The sequence below is a fragment of the Quercus robur genome, chromosome 12, assembly GCF_932294415.1.
Source record: "Quercus robur chromosome 12, dhQueRobu3.1, whole genome shotgun sequence".
NCBI lineage: Eukaryota > Viridiplantae > Streptophyta > Magnoliopsida > Fagales > Fagaceae > Quercus > Quercus robur.
In genome coordinates this window covers 14,795,043-14,815,283 of record NC_065545.1, presented here as the reverse complement: position 1 = coordinate 14,815,283, position 20,241 = coordinate 14,795,043, and the positions used below count along the sequence as shown (strand labels likewise).

Here is a 20,241-nt window from a genome sequence, read left to right as displayed (position 1 = left end):
GGGCTTTTTTTTCCTGCTCCAAATTAGTAATGGTATTGAGATCAACAACAGCTTAGGTGTGCAATAGCGGTAGAGATCAATGTGTGGCTTTGGCGTGTGGTGGTTGTTGAGATCATCGTTGGTGTTCTAGGTTCGTGGGTTGTGGGTTGTTGAGATCGGTGGGTTTTGTGGGTTGTGGGAGTGGGTGGCAGTGGTGTTGGTTTGTGGTTGTAGTTAGTTGTGCTTGGTCTTTTTGCTATGTAGTTGTGGTTAATGATGGTGTGGCTGGGTTGATTGTCACCATGGGTCGTTGAATTCAGTGGTGGGTTTGGGTGTTTTGTCATGGGTGTGATTGTTTGTGAAATGGGTTTTAGCTGTGGGTATGGCTATTTTGTGGTTATGGGTTTGGGTGTTTGGTCATGGGTGCGATTGTTTGTAGTTGTTTTGTGGCTGTGGAATGGTTTTTATGGGTGTATGTGGGTAGAAATTGTTTATATTAATATGTTGTATGCTAAAATAGAACATTTGATATTGAGTGTATTGTAAATTAAGATATTAAAATAGATAAAGTAACTTTTTGAGTAGCTAAAAACTAATTTTTTAGAACCTTTGATATGAATGCAATTAGGTTGTGTTTTATAAAGATTAGAATTAACAATTGAGAAAGATAATTGATATATACTCAACATTTTTACAACAAATCTTAGGTGATAAGTTGTTATTGCAATGGTAGATTCAAACTAAAACTAATAACAACTTATCATTTGAGATTTATTGTATTTTATAAAGATTAGAATTAACAATTGAGAAAGATAATTGATATATACTCAACATTTTTACAACAAATCTTAGGTGATAAGTTGTTATTGCAATGGTAAATTCAAACTAAAACTAATAACAACTTATCATTTGAGATTTATTGTGAAAATATTGTGCACGTAACACTTCTCTTATCAATTAGGTTGTGTTTGGTACTAAATAATGCATTCTCAAAAATTTTTAGGTACAAAATACATTCTGAAAAAAATTGAAGTGTTTGATTGGACAATCGAGTCTAAAATGCTTTTTCTTTTTCTTTTTTTTTTAAATATGTATTTTTAGAGCAGAAATAAAAATAAATAAATATTATTATACTAATAATAATAATTTTGAAATGTGTGACTAAAATTTAAATGTAAACTAAAGTGTGTTGTTCCAAACAATTTATTGGAACGTTACCTCCAAGGTGGCTGTAGACTTAGTCCTAAGACGCCATCTCTCCAAAAAAAAGTTATCAAGGGTCCCAAGGCCCTTGAAGAATGAATATTGATTTTTTTCCAAAAAGAAAAAAAAATGCAGTTGGATTTTGCATTCTTACACTATCTCAAAGAAGATCTCCAAAATATTGAACAAATGAAAATACAACTTAATTGAAACCTTAAATTGTTTATCAAGAAATAAAAATGGTTACGAGTGTGCTAACAAATTATTGACAAATCTATTTTTCTAACAACTTGGAAAGGAAAAATTATTAGGTACTTCCGGTGTACCATAAATGCGTATTCCTTCCTCTCACATGAATGGTGGGTCCCACCATGAATTTAATTAGTGAGACCCACCATTCATGTGAGAGGAGAGAGTACACATTTATGATACTCCGGGAGTATACAATAATTTCACCTTGAAAAGGTATATTAATAAAGTCTATATACAGAAACTTAATAAATAATTTTGATATTTAATTGACATTACCTGTGGGGGTCAAAAACACTATTAAGAAACACTATTTGGTCAAAACAGTAGGATTTATGGGTAACTAACTTGCACAATTTATTTATCACAAAAACAATGTGAAAATTCTACAACGGAAAGCTCAAACAACTGATTAAGAAAGTAGGATTACAAATAAGAAGGTTCGTGACACACAAATTTCTTTCCCGAGGTATGGGGAATCAACAAGGAAAGAAAGGAAATCAAAAATACAATCACACTCTCTCTCTATCTTACCATTCTCTGAGTATTTTTCTTGATATTTTTCAACCCCCACTCTATGGTAGCCTTCACCCCTTTTATAAGAATTTTTCCTTCCCTTATCTCTCTAGTTGGCCTGCTCCCAACTAGATTTTTTAGAGATACTTGTCACATCCTTCCTTGGTTCTCTCCCATTTTCATCATGAATCATGACTTTTGGGGTTGTTTGTACTATTTAGGTTGTCCTATGTGTATTTAATATGGAAAAGATTAGGTAGAGAACCTCTCAGTTTTAATTAAATCAATATTTATTATTTCACCATAATCACAACAAAATTGATAAAAGATTTTAACTTTTAACATTATTTTATTTTATTTTTTGTAATTTCTTTTTGAGAAAATTTTTATTGTAGTTAAACTCACGCATGAGGGTAGAGGGAAGGGAATTTTTTCTAAGACTTTATAAATAATAAAAAAAAATTATAAAAAATTGTTATTGTTATAACTTTAACATTGAAAATCATACTTACTGCTAATCCAATAGTAACACTAAGCAAAGTTATTTCATTATTCTTTAGATTCCATTTGATTATCAAGCACTTTCACTCAGGGGTGGCAATTCGTGTTCGCATGTCGGGTTCATGTCGTGTCGACTTATGAGTATTTAACTATATGAGTCAACACTAACACGACATATTTATTAAACGAGTAAAAAAATTTCAACCCTAACACAACCTGTTTATTAAATTGGTTAGTTTTGTCAACCCATTTCTCGGATTTTATCAAAGTGAAAAAAAAAAATACAAATTTTAGTATTAACCAAATTGATTTGAACTAAGAAAAAGAAAAAAAAATGAAACAATTTTTTTTTTAATATAAAATTTAGAACTAATGAGGAATTGCATTAAAATAATTATTTAAAATTAAAACATATCTTAATATCACAAATAATCAATCACACTATGTCAAAGAAAATAAACTACAACAACCAATAAATTTATATACTTAGTTTGATTGGTGTATTGATAAATTGTTATGTAATTAAACAAGTCAAACGGGTTCTATGGGTTAAACACGAACCCGTCATATTTATTAAACAAGTCAGTCGTGTCAACCCGAATATGATATGAATCCATTAAACTTCAACCCGTAATCTGCAAAATTCGTGTCATGAGTCATGTCAAATTTTCCCACTCCAGTTTCACGGAATTAGATTAAGGTTGCAAGGATATGAAGTGTCTAATTATTGTTTAAAATGTAAATTTGTTGGTCAAAGGAAAAATATATATTAAAGAATATATAAACACCAATTACTTTTACTTTTTTTTTTTGTTAAATGCTTCGTCAACTCCTTTTTTTTTTTTGGGGGGGGGGGGGGGGGGTTAAGCTTTGTCTTTTTTTGGCCTATTCTAATTAACGATTTATCAATTTTTTATAAATAAATTAAATTAAAAGTTGGACGAAAGGAAGTCAATTAATAAAGTCATAAATCTTAATTAACAAAACCTGAATAAGACCACATACATATTATAATATGTGAACTTTAAGGGGAAACTGACTACATGACATAGTTAGTGTTGATATATGATCACTTGGTTATTATTTTATCACAGATTTTTTGTTCATAAACTTAAGATTCACAACACACTCTAGGTCAGTAGATATGGTTCCTGCGCTGGCTGCAAGAAAAGCTCTAAGTTTTGCCAAGAGACTAGCATTTTTCAGGCGGAAGTGGAGGGAGATTCCTTGAAGGTTGTTTCGGCTATTAATGATTCCAAGTCAAATAGGACTTTGTTTGGGCACATCATTGAAGACATTAGGATTGCAAAAGTCTGTATGCAGTTCTGTAATTTTCAACATGTAAGAAGGGGGCAATAAGTTAGCCCACTCGAGAGTAGTTTTAGCTACAGATACTGATGTGTGGTTAAAAGAGTTACTACTTGATTTGGAAGATGTATTTCAGTTTGATTTACTTGAATAAGATTGACTTAACTTTTTTTCAATCAAAAAAAAAAAAAAAAATACATCACACTCTTACTATGTTTCTGTAAAAATGGGTGAGTGGATACAAAAATAAAATTGAAATTGGGGAGGATATCACTAATTGTGTCATTATGGCTGCTAGGCATGGTACATAACAAAAGAAGGCAGTAAAGGTTAATTACTTAAAATTGTCAATTTAAGTTTTATTTTTTATAGACAAAATTTAGTTACAAAATTAGTTGTAGCCTTAAGCTACAATCTTACTCAATAAAATAAATATATTATATTTTTTGAAAATCTAACCGTTGAGTTGCATGCTCTTTACGCTATTAATACACATGTCAAATTTTGTATCAATCAGATACTATTTACTATATGATCTATAAGTATATATTTTGTACATAGTTTTAAACTACAAAAACTTGCAATTGTCTCATCAAAAAAAAAAAAAAAAAAACTTGCAATTTAAATAATTTATTGATGACATAGCTATTTATCTTTAATTTTCTCTAAATTTTGCAAGTATGGAGGATATAAGAAAAAGATGCAATTTAATGATAGATTTGTTAAAATTCATCTCTAATAAAAAAAATATTGAGTAAGTTTGTAATTTTAGGATACAACTAATTTTGTAACTAAATTTTGTCTATTTTTCATAATTGTTTTCGTAGCCCCATCACGTTTTGTATTCCAATCACGCTTAAATTTAGAAATAGTATTGGCTATTTTAGGCTTTGTATTATTGAAATTTTTGTTGTTGTTATTATTATTGGCTATTGTTGTTGTGTCGTGTGAGAACTGAGTTTTCTTTTCTATGGTTATGTATATTATGGTTGCTTTGTTGAGTATTCACACACTAAATCTAGATTACAGGAACTATATTCTTATTTTAAAATTTTTGTAATTTAGGACTTTTGATTTATAGAAGTTATTATTATTTAAAAACTTTCATCAATTATTAATACTATTTGGGTTGTTGGTTTTATTTATTTATTTTATTTTATTTTATTATATATATATATATATATTTTTTTAAAAAAAATATATATATTTATAATAAAAAATTGACAGTATGACACTTAGGGGCTTGATTTCATGGACCCACTAGACGGTGAGACTTAAAGATAAGAAATTTTAAATTTGGAGTCATATAATTTTTTTTTTTTTTAATAATTCGAGTCATATAATTATTACTTCATACTGTATTATCGTGTGCAAAGCATGAACATGGACCCATTACAGTGTGAGACTTATACATAGAAAATTTTAATTTTGGAATCGTATAAATATTACTTCTAACTGTATTTGTGTATTATCGTGTACAAAGCATAAACATAGCAAAGTTGAGAATAGATATATTCTACTCAACACAGCCACCCTCCCACCCCACTTGAATCATACTTTTATCTCCCTAATCCCTAAAGTTCAAAATCCGGAGTTGGTATCAGAATTTTGGCCTATTAGCCTATGCAACGTATTATATAAAATTTTCTCTAAAGAATTGGCTAATAGGTTGAAGAAAATTTTACCTACACTTATTACTGAACATCAGAGTGCTTTTACAAAGAGTCGCCTTATTTCTGATAATATTTTAGTTGCTTTTGAAAGTCTTCATAGCATGCAGAATCATAAATCCGGTAAAGAAGGCTATATGGCAGTAAAGTTAGATATGAGCAAAGCTTATGACCGAGTGGAGTGGTCCTTTCTAGAGGCTGTCATGCGAAGAATGGGTTTTACAGAAAGGTGGATACAATTGATGATGGTGGGAGTAACATCGGTATCTAACTCTATTTTGGTGAATGGGGAACCTAAAGGCCTGATCAAACCATCACGAGGAATCAGACAAGGAGATCCTCTCTCTCCTTTCTTATTTTTGTTGTGTACCGAAGGGTTGCATGGTCTTATCTCCCAAGCAGCAAGACAAGGAGATTTAACTGGTTATTCCCTTTGCAGAAACGGCCCCAAACTAACCCATTTGTTCTTTGCAGATGATAGCTTGTTGTTTTGCAGATCCACTCCTCAGGAATGTGAGAAAGTTTTGGAGATCCTGGATACTTACAGCAAATGCTCGGGGCAACATATAAATAAGAGTAAAACCACAATCTTCTTTAGCAAGTCTACCACTTCGGAGAGGAAGCAACATATTAAGGAGGCCCTTGATGTTCCTGAAATTAGAAGTTATGAGAAATATTTAGGGCTGCCATCTCTAATTGGTCGAAGGAAGAGAGCAAGTTTCGACTATATAAAGGAAAGAGTATGGAGGAAATTGCAAGGGTGGGAGGAGAAATTGTTTTTACAAGCTGGGAGGGAAATTCTCATTAAAGCTGTCGTTCAAGCCATTCCTACCTATACGATGAGTTGTTTTAAATTACCGGTAGGGCTTTGCAATGAGCTTGAAAGTCTTGTTAGAAAATTCTGGTGGGGACAAAGGGGTGATCGAAGAAAGATACATTGGGTGAAATGGAGTACCATGTGTAAACCAAAGGGGGAAGGAGGTATGGGCTTTAAAGATTTAGCTTTGTTTAATTATGCACTTTTGGCGAAACAAGCTTGGCAGCTGCTGCATAATGACCGGTCACTATTTTACTGGGTTTTTAAAGCAAAATTTTTTCCACATTGTTCAATCTTGGAAGCCTCAGACTCTGTCAAGGGGTCTTACGCTTGGCGAAGTATTTTGCATGGAAGAGAAGTGCTGAAGAATGGAGCAAGATGGCGAGTGGGTAATGGAGAGGATATTAGCATTTGGGGTACTGCCTGGCTTCCATCCACCTCTGACCCAAAAGTTACTAACCCCATGGGAATTGATTTCCCAGAAATCAAAGTCAGCACTTTGATCAATTCACATACACGAAGCTGGGATGTGGATTTACTGAAGGCTTTATTTAGACCAGAGGAGGCGCAACTAATCAGCAGCATTCCACTTGGAAGTGCCTCAGCCAGAGATAAGGTGATTTGGCCTCATACTCAATCTGGGATATACACAGTAAAGTCAGGCTATTACTTCCTTTCCCGAGACCAAGATTTATTGGATGGTGGAACTTCTACTCCTACCCCTCCAAAGAAGCTTTGGAAATTTATTTGGAGCATGTCAATCCCAAGTAAGGTCCGGAATTTCTTGTGGAGGGCAGCAAAGAATGCTATACCAGTCAAGACCAGCTTAGTTCAGAGGAAGGTATTGACAGAGGAGACTTGTGATCAATGCAAAATGCAACCCGAGAATGTTTTACATGCTCTGTGGTCGTGTTCTTGCCTTGATGAGGTGTGGATGTCCGATCAAGTTTGGAGTTTCAGGGACACAAGGACTTTCTCAAATTTCCAGCACCTCATACTTCACGTTATTGAAGCAAACATGGACCTGGAAGTGTTTTCCATGGTGGTGTGGTCCTTGTGGCATAGACGGAATCAAGTTAGAGTTGGTAAGGCTGTTCTTCCACTCGGGCAGACCTTAGCTCAGGTTCAGCAGCAATTGCAGGACTATTACCGAGCCCAACCAGTGAAATCAACCCCACCACAGACTACTCCTCACTCAAATACTCGGTGGACCCCTCCCTCTGGTGCCACATTGAAAGTAAATTACGATGGAGCAGTTTTTCGTGAAACTAATTAAGTCGGACTAGGTGCTGTTATCAGGAACAGTGCAGGCTGAGTGTTAGCATCCAGTGTTGAAAGGGTTACCCTTCCTCAGACAGTGGCAGAGGTGGAAGCAGCAGCAGCTCGACGGGCCATTCTCCTTGCGAAGGAGCTGAATCTTAGCTCCATTACTCTAGAAGGTGATTCGGAGATCATTAACCGTGCCTTTCAAGACGCAAAGCAGTCCTTTGCTACTTTTGGTAACCTTATTGAGGAAATAAAACTTCATGCAGACTCTTTTCTTAATTGTAATTTTTCTTATGTTAAGCGAAAAGGGAACTCTATCGCTCACAGCTTTGCTAGACATGCGAAACATGTTAGCGGTTTATTTGTTTGGAGGGAGGAAGTTCCCCCACCCATTGTATCTGTTCTTTTAGCCGATTATGGCTGAGGTTTTCTATTAATGAAATTCAGTTTCTTTCTCAAAAAAAAAAAAAAAGAATAGATATATTTTTTTTTAAATATAGCAGAGTTGAGAATCGAATTTTAATTTATTTGCTACCAAACTTAAATGATGCACATCTTCTATAGTCCACGGGAATCTAATAAGGCGTTGGAAGATAAAACTTAAAGCCATTACTCGATTTCTTATTTTTTATTTTTAAGGTGTTGAGTTTCCCCAATTTGAAATACTCTTTTATTTTTTCAAAAAAGCCCTACACCCTCTATGTTTAAGTAGAGACAAAACTAAAAAACAATCCGGTAAAAATATAACCATAACTCCCACTAAAACATTACCTAAAAAATAAGGTAATTCTCCTACTTAGGTGTTGTTCTTTAAATTCTCTTCTTAAGATTCTGCCATGTGGATTTTTTCTCACAGAATAGAAGAGTATGTTTTAATTAAGTAGCCATATAACTGAATCTTAAGAGAAGAACTTAAAGAACGACACCTAAAGTACTGTACCTAAATTTTGTCATAAAATAAAAACACAATTTTTTTTTCTACAAAAAAAGCCTCATCGCACGGGCGTGTGATGGAGCTAGTTGTTGTTGTGATGGGGCTGGTTGTTGTTATTATTATTTGTTTGATATAGCAGTGTGGAGAATAGACTTTCAATATATTTGAAACCAAACATAAACAAACAAATTTCTATGACAATGAGAGTTCACTTGTTAGTCCAACAAATTGGACTAGCTACGAACAATTTTAGTCTTTTTAATAAATTTAATATAATAAACCACTCTTCCCTTAAGAATTGGTGAATCATGTTGACAACACATACGAGTTTACAACATGATTCACCAATTCTTTGAATGAAGTTATGAAATCGAGGTAAGACTTAAGAGTTCCAAGTTTCATCTACAATTACAAATGCACTCGCAAATCGCAAAATGCCTTCGACTTTTCATTAATTTGAACTTTGAACTTTTTGCATGGAGTTGATACAAATGTCCTCACAATGTGAGTGACGTGCCTCTCCGCAACATTCTTATCAATGTACTAGTTACAAAAGCTCCAATCTATCTCAAAAGTATTTCGCAATCAGTTTACCTTATCTTCTTTTTTTCCTCTGGTATCGACATAACTAACAGGCTACACTATCATGATCAGAAGAGTATCTCCTTGAGTATCAGAAGGACTAGCATGATGAAGCACATAATAACAAGCACCGTCGCACACCTCACCATTCCACCTTTCTTCTGTGTTCTCTCTGCCTGCAATTCCATGACACTCAGTATGACAGCATGCCAAATAGACATATTACTAATGTCAACAGCTAGTTACTCACACAACAAGAAGACCAATCGTTAAAATGGTACATAAAATCGTATATAACAGTAACTAATGTACACATCACATACATTAACTTCAGCAGAACCCATATTAAAAAATGAAGGCTGGTTTATGTGCATGTGTGTGTGTGTGTGTGTGAGAGAGAGAGAGAGAGAGAACCTTCTGGAGCTGTTTAAGACCCTCATCAACTGATACAGCAACAGTCTGAATGTTGTAGTCTATGCGATCAACAATTGTGCCCTGCTAGAAGATATTAACTTCATTAGTCACCCTGTTTTGCTAAGTCTGTCCATAACATAATACAAAGATGTGACTTTGACCTGATCTATAACAAGAACTGACAGGTCCTTCATTATTTGAGCTAGCTCGTTCACTGATTGCACAACCTACAAACAAGGTTTTTTTTTCTTTTTTTCAAAGTTTAAAGAAGCAAAGAGTTTGATCTTCAGACAACAGGTCAAGCACCTTCACTTACCTGGTTGATCTCCCTTTCTCTTTCCTGCTGACCCTTTTTTATCTTAACCGTTTGCTGCTCATTAAAACCCTGGATTCACCAAACATCAAACCAACAAAATAGATACAAGTTCATTTATCTAACAACCAACCTCTCCTCCCTCCCTTTCAAACAACCCCCAAGCAATCAAAAGACAAAAAATAAATATGATAAGGGAAAATTCTTTCATTAAATAAAAAGTAGTTACCAACCAAAAATAAAATTTGTAAAGATATAGTCACTACTCACTAGGATTCAGGCCTAGCATACTAGAAAACCTGGTTCCAACTAGTCCCAACTTAGATCAAATATCAACAATAAATGTGATATAGATTTTTTTTTTTGGATAAATATAAAGGTGATAAGATTTATATAATAAAATCTGCTTCATTCTAAATATGGATTTCACAATCAAGGGGGGAAATTTTTGGAAATGATTTATCTACCATTCATCCAAACCCAACCTTTTTCCCCCTGATTGGTAAGTTTATAAATGCACTCAATGAGCTTTGAACCTACAAGGCCACAACCATACCCTCCACCATTTCTAACAGGGGAGGACATACCATTTGAGCTAGAGTTTATTGGCATGTTCGAACACAATCATGGAGGGAAGGATCATAAGATGAGTAATTTCACAGGCGGATATTTCCCATATCTGAATACAACTACATCCTACTGAAGGAAACGATAAAGAAGAAACAGCAATACACCATACCACATCACTAAATTCGTCATCTTCTAATCTGGATTTATTTCCGTTCAAGTTCATCTCCAAATCAACCCCATCAGGTCCCTACAACACAAAATATGAATGGCTAAATACAAAAAATTCATATAAAAATGGTAGTATAAAATCAACAACTAATTCCTCAGTTATTAAGTGCATCAAATATCAAATTGCAATGAGTTAAAAATAAAGTCTACAAAAGTCCACAACCACAAGAAAGGAAGAAAAAGAGAATTTGCATGAATTCAAAGCAAGCAAGGATAGCTAAGTATGCAGAACAGTTCTAAGTACAATTCTATAGATTGACTGCAGATAAACCCTGCAAGTTATTATAACCAACATGTACACAGACCTCCTTTTGCTGCTGCAGACGTTTCAAATATGTTGACTGTTTTCTCCGTAGGTCCACAGAAAGATTCTGCAGGTCTGTTGCAAGAGAACGCTGTCAGAAGAATATTAAAAAGTGAGTCAATCCATTGGAAAAAACCATCAAATGTATCTCCAGATAATTGCATGTGATCAAATGCAAGAATGCTGCTATACCATTTTGCAAGTAAGGATTCTATTAAGCAAGCCAAAGGAGATGCAACTTGACTGAATGGGAAGTATTCCAAACACATGAGCCCAAAGGAGCTACAAAACAAAGATGGTTCAAACTGCATGCATGTTGGAGAAATCAGTTAGGATTCTCAACACCCCCACCCAACCCAACCCAATCCAAAAAAAAAAAAAACTGAAGAAAAATGGGGACCCACCCACAAAACTGAGGGAGGAGAATGGGATGGGGTGGGTCTTTTGGAGTGAGAAGCACATGCATGGTAGGATCTCAGTTAAAAATGTGTACAGATTGGAGCATATGATTGAAAGTAAAACAAATTACTCAGAATAGTACTACAACAGCCATAGGCATTGCACTACAGCAGCAAAACATAATTCCCTCTTATAATTTTTTTTCATTTTGATGTCATATGTGGGAAAGACTAAATCAATCTGGTCCACTAATATACAACAGCATTTAATATCCAGAAACTTTTACAATATTAAATGCAATAAGTTACAAAGAATCAATGAAACCCTAGAGGGAGTAAATCTTAAACTACATGATTTCAAAGCTACATGAAAAACCATGTAAAATTATTCTCAAAGAGTACACTGACCCTCAAAATCATACCTGTACATTTTTTCTAACATTTGAGTCCTCAGCAGATCCACTTGCAGAAAGTTTCTGTAATCTCTTCTCAGACCTCCTCAATATATCTGTAATCTCTTGGGTAAGAGCCTCAATTAGATGTTGATCTTCTTTGCCATCTTCAAATGAGGGCATTAAAGCCTTGGCATGAGCCTTGACTAACTCAGCCATTTTGGCCCGAGCACGTTGTATATTTGCAGCCACTTGTTCAGAATCATCAACCCAAGATGGTGGTAGACCCACAGTAAATGCATCCCTACTGCAAAAATAATACAAGTCATACAATTAGGAAGATTAACGCATTTTCAAAACACAATTTTGATTATTGAAAGCCTGAAATGGCTTCTAAAAGGCAAAATGTAAAAACATGATTCCTCTAACATACAGTGAGAAGTTGAAAACACCTCAAGTAATGAAAAGGTGCATGGGGCAGCCTAAAATCTAATAATGAAATGTGCCTATATACAAATGTATAATAAATCACAGCCCAAAAATAAAAGACCAACATTAAACACTAAAAAAAGAGAAAAAGCATACAATAAGAAAACAAATAAAGAGGCCAGACACCACTCTCCCTTGACTCCGTCTTTCCGACTTGAAGATCATAAGGTGCCAACCACTCAAATAAAAAAATTCACTTTGTCTTCTTACAATTACACTGTGATAGATATAAAACATCAATCAATTACATAAAGAGTCAGTACCAAAAAATAAAAATGAAAAATAATTTCATAATTTGCCTAATAAGGGCATGATTTTTCCCCCAAATCCAAAGTTTTCCATTGCCTTCATATCCTGACGAAGTAACAAAGATCCCGTCCTCTATAACCAATATGCCACTTGATATCAGTGCCAGCTCAAGGCCTAGGCCTAAGGCCTCATTACAAAAATGTCCTAAACCCTTTATAAAAAGCCCCCACTCCTATTATAAAAATGGCTCAAGATTTTATGAAAATTTAAGAAATAAAAAAGGGTTGTGCACTATATTTCTCACCTTCAAACTATTAGACCAAAAGTGCTTAGGAAAAAATAAGTTGTATATGTGCATGAAAATTAATTTTCCCTAATGGCTTGAGACTTAGGGTGAGTTTGGTTCAGCTTTTTGAAAAAGTGCATAATGAAAAAGTGGAGTTTTGTAAAAGTGCATAATGTAAAAAGTAGAGTTTCAAAAAGCTGAGTGTTTGGTAAAAACTGTTAAAAAGTGCATAATGAAAAAGCTGAGTGTTTGGTAAAAGCTGATAAAAGTGGCTTTTTGAGGGGTAAATGACCAAAAAGGACAATGTATATATAAGGAAATTTATTTCAAATTTTTTTTTTTTATGTGAGTTTATTTCATACTTAAATCAATTACTTCATCATACTTAAATCAATTTTTCTCTTTCTAAAAAAATTATTTTTTTCTTACCAATATTAGCTAATAATAATCTACCACTTAAGATTTATTGTGAAAGTATTGTAAAAATATTGTGATAAAAATTGATAGTAATTTTAATTTTAACATACTATTAAAATTATTTTTTTCTCTTTCTAAAAAAATTATTTTTTTCTCACCAATATTAGCTAATAATAGCCTACCTTAAAATTTATTGTAAAAATATTGTGAAAATATTATGATATAATTTTTTTTTTCTCCCTTTTTTTTCTCTCCACACACGTGGCTCAACTTCCTTTTTTTTTTTCTCCTCTTTTTTTCTCATCCACCCACGTAACCAGCCACACTCTTTTCTTTTCCTTTTTCCTTCTTTCCTCTACCATCTTCTCAGTCCAGAACATTCCCAGCTCTCTTTCTTTTTTTCTTTTTTTTTTTTGCCTCTTAGCACTTCAAACGGTCTCTCTAGACTATCTCTCTCTCGCGGTTGATACTTGATAGTGTAAAAATAATAATTTTGGTTTTGTTTAGCTGGAGAAGCAAAAGTGAAAATGGCGGATGAAGTGGCGCTAGACTTGGAGGAGCTCCGTCACCTCCAAAGCATTGCGAAGAGACCTCGCGTCCTCTCTCTCGTCTCCTCCCAGATTGACAACCTCGACAAGGTTCTCTCCTTTTCTTTCTCTTTTTTTTTTTTTTTTCCTCTTAGCACTTCAAATCGGAACACATCGGAACCATCGTCACCAACGCCAGAACTCATCCTTTATTCTTTTTTTTTTCACACTCCAGAGAAGAAGATGATGATGATGATGATGAAGATGAAGATGAAGATGATTGAAGCTGAAGATAAGGATTTTGGGATTTTGGGTTTTTTTTTTCTATGGATTTTGGGTTGATTTTGAGTTGGGTTTGGGATGGGTTTTCCGGATTTGAGTTGATTTTAAGTTGTTTTTGTGTTGATTTTGAGTTATTTTTGGTTTGGTTTTGTTGATTCTGTGTTCGGAATATCAAAGGTTGAAATGGGTTTTGTTGATTGTGGGGTAGACCGGTGAAGAAGCAGAGGAAGACGAAGAGGAAGAAGACGAAGAAAAAAGACAGATGAGAGATGAGGGCGTGAGAGACTGATGGGTATTTCGGTAATTTTCGGATTTGCAACGGTAATATACAAAACGCGCTATGCGCGTTTTCATTTATGGACCCCTGAGGGTCCATAATCCTTCCGCGTTTGTTCTCAATTTTTTCTCAATGCTCAAAACGCAACTTTTATAAAAAAGTTGCGTTTTGAGTTTACCAAACGCAAAAATTGGTTGAGCGTTTTTCAAAACGCGCTTTTTGGGCTCAAAAAGCCGAAACAAACGGGCACTTAATTTTTGTAAACCAATATCCTACAAAGTAGATTGTCAACATCAGCCATATAATCACCCAAATAGCCACACACCAAACAATCTCTATCTCTATTTCAAACACTAAAATCAAAATTGCAATTAGATTACAACTTTATTTAACCACACACAGCTTTATCCAAGGTAGAGTAAACCATCTTTTTAACAAAATAATAAATTCTCAATTCTTTTTGTTAAATATGATATTTGATTCTCTACATGAAATTAACCTCAGTTTGATTAGAATTAATTAATCAAATTATGTGTTTAATTCATCAAATTAACTTTGGTTGGTTCATTCTCAAAAAAAAAAAAAAAAAAAAAAAAACACTTTGGTTGGTTAGTATTAAATAAATTTATTTAATTAATAATTAAATATAAAAGGACTCGCTTAAATGTATTGCCTTAGCCTCAAACTATATCAAGCCATATAAAAGACCAATCACAAAGAATGAAGTCAAAGTGTGTCTGTTCAATTATCATGAATAATTCCCAAATGTCAAACTTGCCCTAGTATAGTTAAACTTGCCACAAAATTTTTTTTTTTTTTTGGGGGGATAAAAGGTTAGAAAACTTGCCACTATTGAAATAGTATGTATAATTATGCTGAATTAATCATTTATGAGAATAAACATAAACATTGCAAGCTTGAAATTGCTATCAAATCCCTAAGCCATAAACTGAAACACAAAGAGCCAATGAAAATTCATTATCATTGGTCAACAGAGAATGCCACACCATGCATTCGTTTCAAACTTCAAAAAATTTCTTCCAAAATCAAGACAAGAAATTAGTATTACACAGGATTTGCTTGGTTGCCGAGAAAAACACAGAGAAAAGAAAAGAAAAAAAAAATTGCGATAAACCTCACTCAAACTGACGCTAACACAACTATTCTGCTAAATTGAGTGGAGCCGATCGTCTTTCGTACAATCAAAACCCTAAATACTCCAAATTTTCCTTCTATTTCTACTCTTTTCCACTACTTTCTCAACGACCAAACAAGAAATTAAGAGAAATTAAAATTTTCTTTTTTTTTTTGAAAATTAATAACAAAAGAGGCGTACCTTGATGGACCTGGATCTTCGGTGCTAAGAGGAGCATAAGAAGACCGATTAGAACCAAGAAGCGAAGCCATTTCGATCACCGGACCGCCGGAACCGGACGCCGACGAAAACAACGGAGCTCGCACGCTCTTTACCGCGTCTCTGTGCCTTCTATACACTACGGTCCGGTTCCTCGTCGCCATTAAAATTACGATACAAACACGAATTTCAAATTTCAAATCAGAATTCGAACCCGGTTTTCCTGGATTTCAAAATTTTGAGGGTTAAGGAATTGAATTCTCCAGGAAACGAAATTTCCGGGGAATTAAAACCATTGACCCTCTGAAATAAAAAATAAAATAAAAACCAAACAAACCAACCGCTACTTTCCTTTGCGCGTTCACAATAAATGGGCTTGTAACCCGGTGGCCCATATCCTAACATGAATTTGGGTTATTGGCCCAATGGGCCCAACAAATTTCGCGGGAGAAAAAACAGAAACCGACAAAAATAAACGAAAAGACGATAAAGACCTTAGTACGCACTCGCATATATTCCTGGGCTAAAGGATGGTATTACTGTAATATGATGAAAAAAAAGAGGGTATAAAAGTATACAAGGTTCCTAATCGAAGAATAATCTGAGTAAGGTTGTTAGGGGTAGTGAATGGAAAATAAGAAAGAGTCCAAGGTCAATTGGTAAGTCAGATTCGTGTTTGCTAAGATTCTAGCCACATCCATAATCTGAAGCTACTCGTTGGTTTCATTTTGTTCTTGGGTTTTAACACTTGTTGGTCTTTCACACGTGCTTGTTAAGGAAACCCCCGTGTAATAGGGCTAAAAGAAAAGAGCTTTGTGTTTGCTATATATATATAATCAGCAAAACCCAGAAATATTTTGCATCTGGGTCAAGCTATATTCGAATAAAAATCAAAAAAAAAATTTATATTTTATTTTTTAATCTTGGGTGAAATTCTAATGGAGGATGATACTTGGAGCATTGGTTTTTCTACTGCTTCACGGAGCTACCAATCAACTTTAAAGACTCTGTCCGGTTAGTTTTTGTTTTCAAAATCCAATCTTTATATTTTATTGGTTTTTGGGTATTTTTTTGGAATGGGATTTGATGTGTTGGGTGTTGAAGCAGATCTTTGTATAGATTTGGAGGAGGAGATTGAAGGTGACGATGAGTCAAAAACAGAATATCCATGCCCATTTTGTACAGAGGATTTTGATTTGGTTGGGTTGTGCTGCCATATTGATGAGGAGCATCCTATAGAAGCAAAGTCTGGGGTATGTACTTCCCATCTTATCTGATTGTTTTGTTGTAATTATTTCTAGAATCTTTCATTTGTTTTGGTTCTTTCCTTTTTTCTGCTTCTAATGCTATGCTTTTGCTGTTTTAAAGAGTTGATGAATTATATTGTTGATGTTACTCTTGTTCGTATTTTGTGTGTTTGCTAATGTGATTGAACTATAGATTAAGTGAGAATCAATGTGTAGCTACTAGTATTAAACTAATTCAGCAAATCGTTACATCTCAATTCTATGGAGTCTGGCACTCTGGCTGCATGAATCTAGATTTTGTGGTTTTAGGTTTTCAATATTGTGTCTTGTCATTTTTTATTTGCTCATGTGTGTTTTGGCCTGCGCCCTATGCTTGCGGACACTGTAGAGTTAAACCAGCATAGACAAGGCGTGGGGAACCTTAGACATAGCCAACCCCCAAATGTTTTGGACTAAGGCTTGGTTGTTGTTGTTGAAGGTTTCTTCATGTTGACCTTTAGTGTAACCTAAAGCTCACATAAAGACATTTTTCCTCAAAATCCTCATTTGGGTCTGGTGTGTGCTACACCGCCCAACTTTGCTTCCATGAAGTGTGGACAGCCTATAGCTATCTCACCATAGTCTAGAAGTTTTTATCATCAAATCATAGTCTAGAAGTTCTGCCTGACATTGTGAGTCATGTTGACCTCAATCACTTGCTCAGTATGGATGAATGATTTTAGAGACTATAGCATATTTAGATACCTCATTACTGTTCATTTCCACTCTCGATGAACCTGAAGTTGCTAAATCGTACCTGATATGTAGTATTTTATGTCTAATTTGGACTCTCTGTAGTTCTAGCATGCAGTTTCCCCACTCTAGTTTCTCTAATTGAAATATGTCATCCCCTAAAACTGAGCCCTTAGACCTTTGTCTATATTGAAACAGTTCTGATCAGCACACTTCATTTGTAGGTATGTCCTGTTTGCGGTACAAGAGTGGGGATGAATATAGTTGGACACACAACATAGAAACATTTCTAAGATATCCTTTATTTTCTTATTTGACTTAGAAATTCTTATATTGAGATAACCTTTCAATATTTATTAGCCAGGTTTTTCCTTATTTATTAGACATCATGTTTTCTCCCCATTTTTCCTTGTATTATAATTTGTGTAATGCTTCTCTCGTATTCCATGGTATGATGATAAGTTGATATTATGCTCTGGATTCCCTAACTTGAGATTACAATTGGCAGAAATTGAAACTCTATAAAAGTGAGTCTTATTCAAATCCTTTTTCAAGAAAGGAGTTTCAAGATGGACGTTTCCGAACTCTTCCTACTGGGTCATCTCCTGCGGTTTCTACCTCTAAGATGGCGCCTGATCCACTGCTATCATTTCTTTACAATGCACCTGCTGATGACAAGTCTGAAAGTATGCAACCTGATTCTTCATCTGAAGTGAGCTTAGAAGATGAAAACTCTGAGGAGACAATATTAGATAGGTATAATTGACTCCCACTATTCATAATCAGTTACTTGCATGTTTTTTTTGGATGGTGTCTTTAATCAAATAAGAAACTAGAATCTGTTCAGCACACAAGTTGCTTGATTAGGGTTATTCTTTTGATGTATGTTTTCTAATTTTGATGTTTATGAAAAGGTTTTGAATGAATTGATCATCAATGTCATATTTTCTTTTCAAGCCATAGTAGAAAGGCCAAAGGCTGATTTTAGCATCCTGTACTGCTTTTCTGGTTGATGATTTCCCAATGCTTTAGAATAATATTATTAACAGAAGCCCAAGACAGAAAGTCATGGTTTGCACCAAATTAAACATGGCTTGATATGGGTTGATACATAAGTGTTCATTGAAGTCCTAATTTGGGTGTTTCTTTGTAAAATTCTTTGTGTACCCATAAATGATCTAGCTTTTAACTTGATTTTCAAACATGTCAGCCATTGAACACATTTTCTTGCAAAAGAAAATTATAGGCATAGAGATGAACTCCTTCACTATTGCAATAAACTGATTCTCATGTCTCTGATTGAAATGTTAGTCACATAGTTTGTATTCCATCAGTATTTTACACTAATGCTGTTACACTTATGGGGATGAAAGTTTTGCTATGGTGTTTAACATTTTCTAATACCAATAGAAATTCCCTTACTGCTCTCAAAACTAATAGTGCTTTTATGGTTGCAGAACTTCTCAGCTAATTCCTTTATCAGACAAAGACCAAATAGAGAAGGCTGGGAGATGCGAGTTTGTACAGGGACTATTCTTGTCCGCCATCCTTGATGACAGCTTATGAATGGGATACATATCTTGTTGGTCATCAGTTTCTCAAATTTTAATGTAGACTTCCATGATCAACATTGTGTTAGATATGCTGATGCATTTGATAGAAAGGGCCCAAGTTAGATATAGGAAATTGAATGTAATGCATGTTGCTAGTTAATGTTATCACATAGGTCCAAATAGAGCCAGACTCTTTAAGTTCCCGTCTCAGAATTGTATTTTCATGGTGGGATTATTTAATGTTTCACTTTTCTTATGGCTCTAATACAGAATTAACTCTTTGGAAATTGCTGTTACCAAGGATTGACATGCGTGCACACACAAACACCCTTTGATTGACCACTTATTCTGCATTAACCATGTGGATTATAATTTTTGCTTCTTGTCTTTCCTCTATTTCTTTTATCTTTTCCCCCTTCTTTTAATGTGCATCAAATATATAACCAATGGTCATTCAAAATTGTGGCCACGTTTTCTTTAAGACTACCCATCACTATTTGACCCAAATTTCCTGGTTGCTAATAATATTGTGCTTCTTTGGGTACCTCTTTTAACGACCTTGATAAATCTGCATGGTTAAAAGCAAATAGCTCCATGCATTTGTCTTCATCAGCCACCTATATAAGAAGGATGCCAACAGGCAGTATGATAGACAATCTTGTCATGATATCACTTCTATTCAAATTTAAATCCTTGGTACACAATCATCTTGACTTTTATCATTCCAATTCAGCTTAGTCTGTATTTTAATTGAGAACTTGTGCCTGAAGCCAAAGAATTCAAGTGTAAAAGTAAGCTCTCCCCTTGGTTTAGTTCCATGGAGCCTTTTTGATGAATCAAACAAATACTAATGCAACAGACTCGAGACTGTTCGGATATTCAGATGCAAATGTAGTGACCTCGTATACCATGCATACCGCGATAATATCAGATGCATATCTTAGCCATCTAGAAATCAATTTATCTCTTACAAAGAATCATCGATCTACGAGAAAATAACAAGATAAATTAGGCCTGCAGATCTTCAAATCTCACATATCTGTACTACCAAACAAGAAGCTTTTTTTTTTTTTTTTTTTTTTTTTTGATGGGAACCAAACAAGAAGCTTTAAATGGTAAATTATGCCCTTTTTGTTTACAACAAAATGGCGGAGGGGGATTTGAACTCAAGTTCTTCTCTACAA

The 20,241-nt window shown here is 34.4% G+C and overlaps 3 protein-coding genes and 1 long non-coding RNA gene across 7 annotated transcripts; 3 read left to right on the top strand and 1 right to left on the bottom strand.

Moving 5' to 3' along the window:
• Nucleotides 1-5,530: 5,530 nt before the first annotated feature.
• Nucleotides 5,531-7,933, top strand: LOC126708179 (uncharacterized). The gene is made up of 2 exons (XM_050407985.1): nt 5,531-7,480; nt 7,598-7,933. The coding sequence occupies exons 1-2, from the start codon at nt 5,531-5,533 to the stop codon at nt 7,931-7,933; spliced, it is 2,286 nt and encodes a 761-aa protein (XP_050263942.1).
• Nucleotides 7,934-8,851: 918 nt separating this feature from the next.
• On the bottom strand, nt 8,852-15,844 carry LOC126710423 (syntaxin-42-like). Of its 4 annotated transcripts, none has more exons than XM_050410871.1 (9): nt 15,508-15,844; nt 11,675-11,948; nt 11,047-11,136; nt 10,856-10,945; nt 10,492-10,569; nt 9,756-9,824; nt 9,601-9,666; nt 9,440-9,520; nt 8,852-9,201 (listed from the first exon to the last, which is right to left on the bottom strand). In XM_050410871.1, exons 1-9 carry the CDS (start codon nt 15,687-15,689, stop codon nt 9,094-9,096), a joined length of 1,038 nt encoding a protein of 345 aa, XP_050266828.1. In that variant the 5' UTR covers nt 15,690-15,844; the 3' UTR covers nt 8,852-9,093. The 4 variants fall into 4 exon arrangements, with proteins under 4 accessions (XP_050266828.1, XP_050266827.1, XP_050266830.1 ...); XM_050410870.1 differs by having other exon boundaries at nt 11,675-11,951; nt 15,508-15,843; XM_050410873.1 differs by lacking the exon at nt 11,047-11,136 and having other exon boundaries at nt 15,508-15,843.
• LOC126710426 (uncharacterized) lies at nt 13,379-14,281 on the top strand. The gene is made up of 2 exons (XR_007649662.1): nt 13,379-13,723; nt 13,848-14,281. It is a non-coding gene; the product is annotated as an uncharacterized LOC126710426 (long non-coding RNA).
• Nucleotides 15,845-16,175: 331 nt separating the features above from the next.
• LOC126710425 (protein DEHYDRATION-INDUCED 19 homolog 5-like) lies at nt 16,176-19,344 on the top strand. Its single transcript, XM_050410874.1, has 4 exons — nt 16,176-16,539; nt 16,633-16,778; nt 18,013-18,260; nt 18,962-19,344. Exons 1-4 carry the CDS (start codon nt 16,464-16,466, stop codon nt 19,068-19,070), a joined length of 579 nt encoding a protein of 192 aa, XP_050266831.1. The 5' UTR covers nt 16,176-16,463; the 3' UTR covers nt 19,071-19,344.
• Nucleotides 19,345-20,241: the final 897 nt, after the last annotated feature.

Excerpts from the sequence above, each read along its gene's own strand:
- LOC126708179 (XM_050407985.1), top strand. The coding sequence starts at position 5,531 with ATGCAGAATCATAAATCCGGTAAAGAAGGCTATATGGCAGTAAAGTTA. Across the intron at positions 7,481-7,597 it reads CCTCTGGTGCCACATTGAAA|ACAGTGGCAGAGGTGGAAGC; the intron begins GTAAATTACGAT and ends ACCCTTCCTCAG.
- LOC126710423 (XM_050410870.1), bottom strand. The coding sequence starts at position 15,689 with ATGGCGACGAGGAACCGGACCGTAGTGTATAGAAGGCACAGAGACGCG. Across the intron at positions 11,137-11,674 it reads ATGTTAGAAAAAATGTACAG|CTCCTTTGGGCTCATGTGTT; the intron begins GTATGATTTTGA and ends TTTGTTTTGTAG. Across the intron at positions 9,667-9,755 it reads GAGAAAGGGAGATCAACCAG|GTTGTGCAATCAGTGAACGA; the intron begins GTAAGTGAAGGT and ends CCTTGTTTGTAG.
- LOC126710425 (XM_050410874.1), top strand. The coding sequence starts at position 16,464 with ATGGAGGATGATACTTGGAGCATTGGTTTTTCTACTGCTTCACGGAGC. Across the intron at positions 16,540-16,632 it reads AACTTTAAAGACTCTGTCCG|ATCTTTGTATAGATTTGGAG; the intron begins GTTAGTTTTTGT and ends GTGTTGAAGCAG. Across the intron at positions 18,261-18,961 it reads GAGGAGACAATATTAGATAG|AACTTCTCAGCTAATTCCTT; the intron begins GTATAATTGACT and ends TTATGGTTGCAG.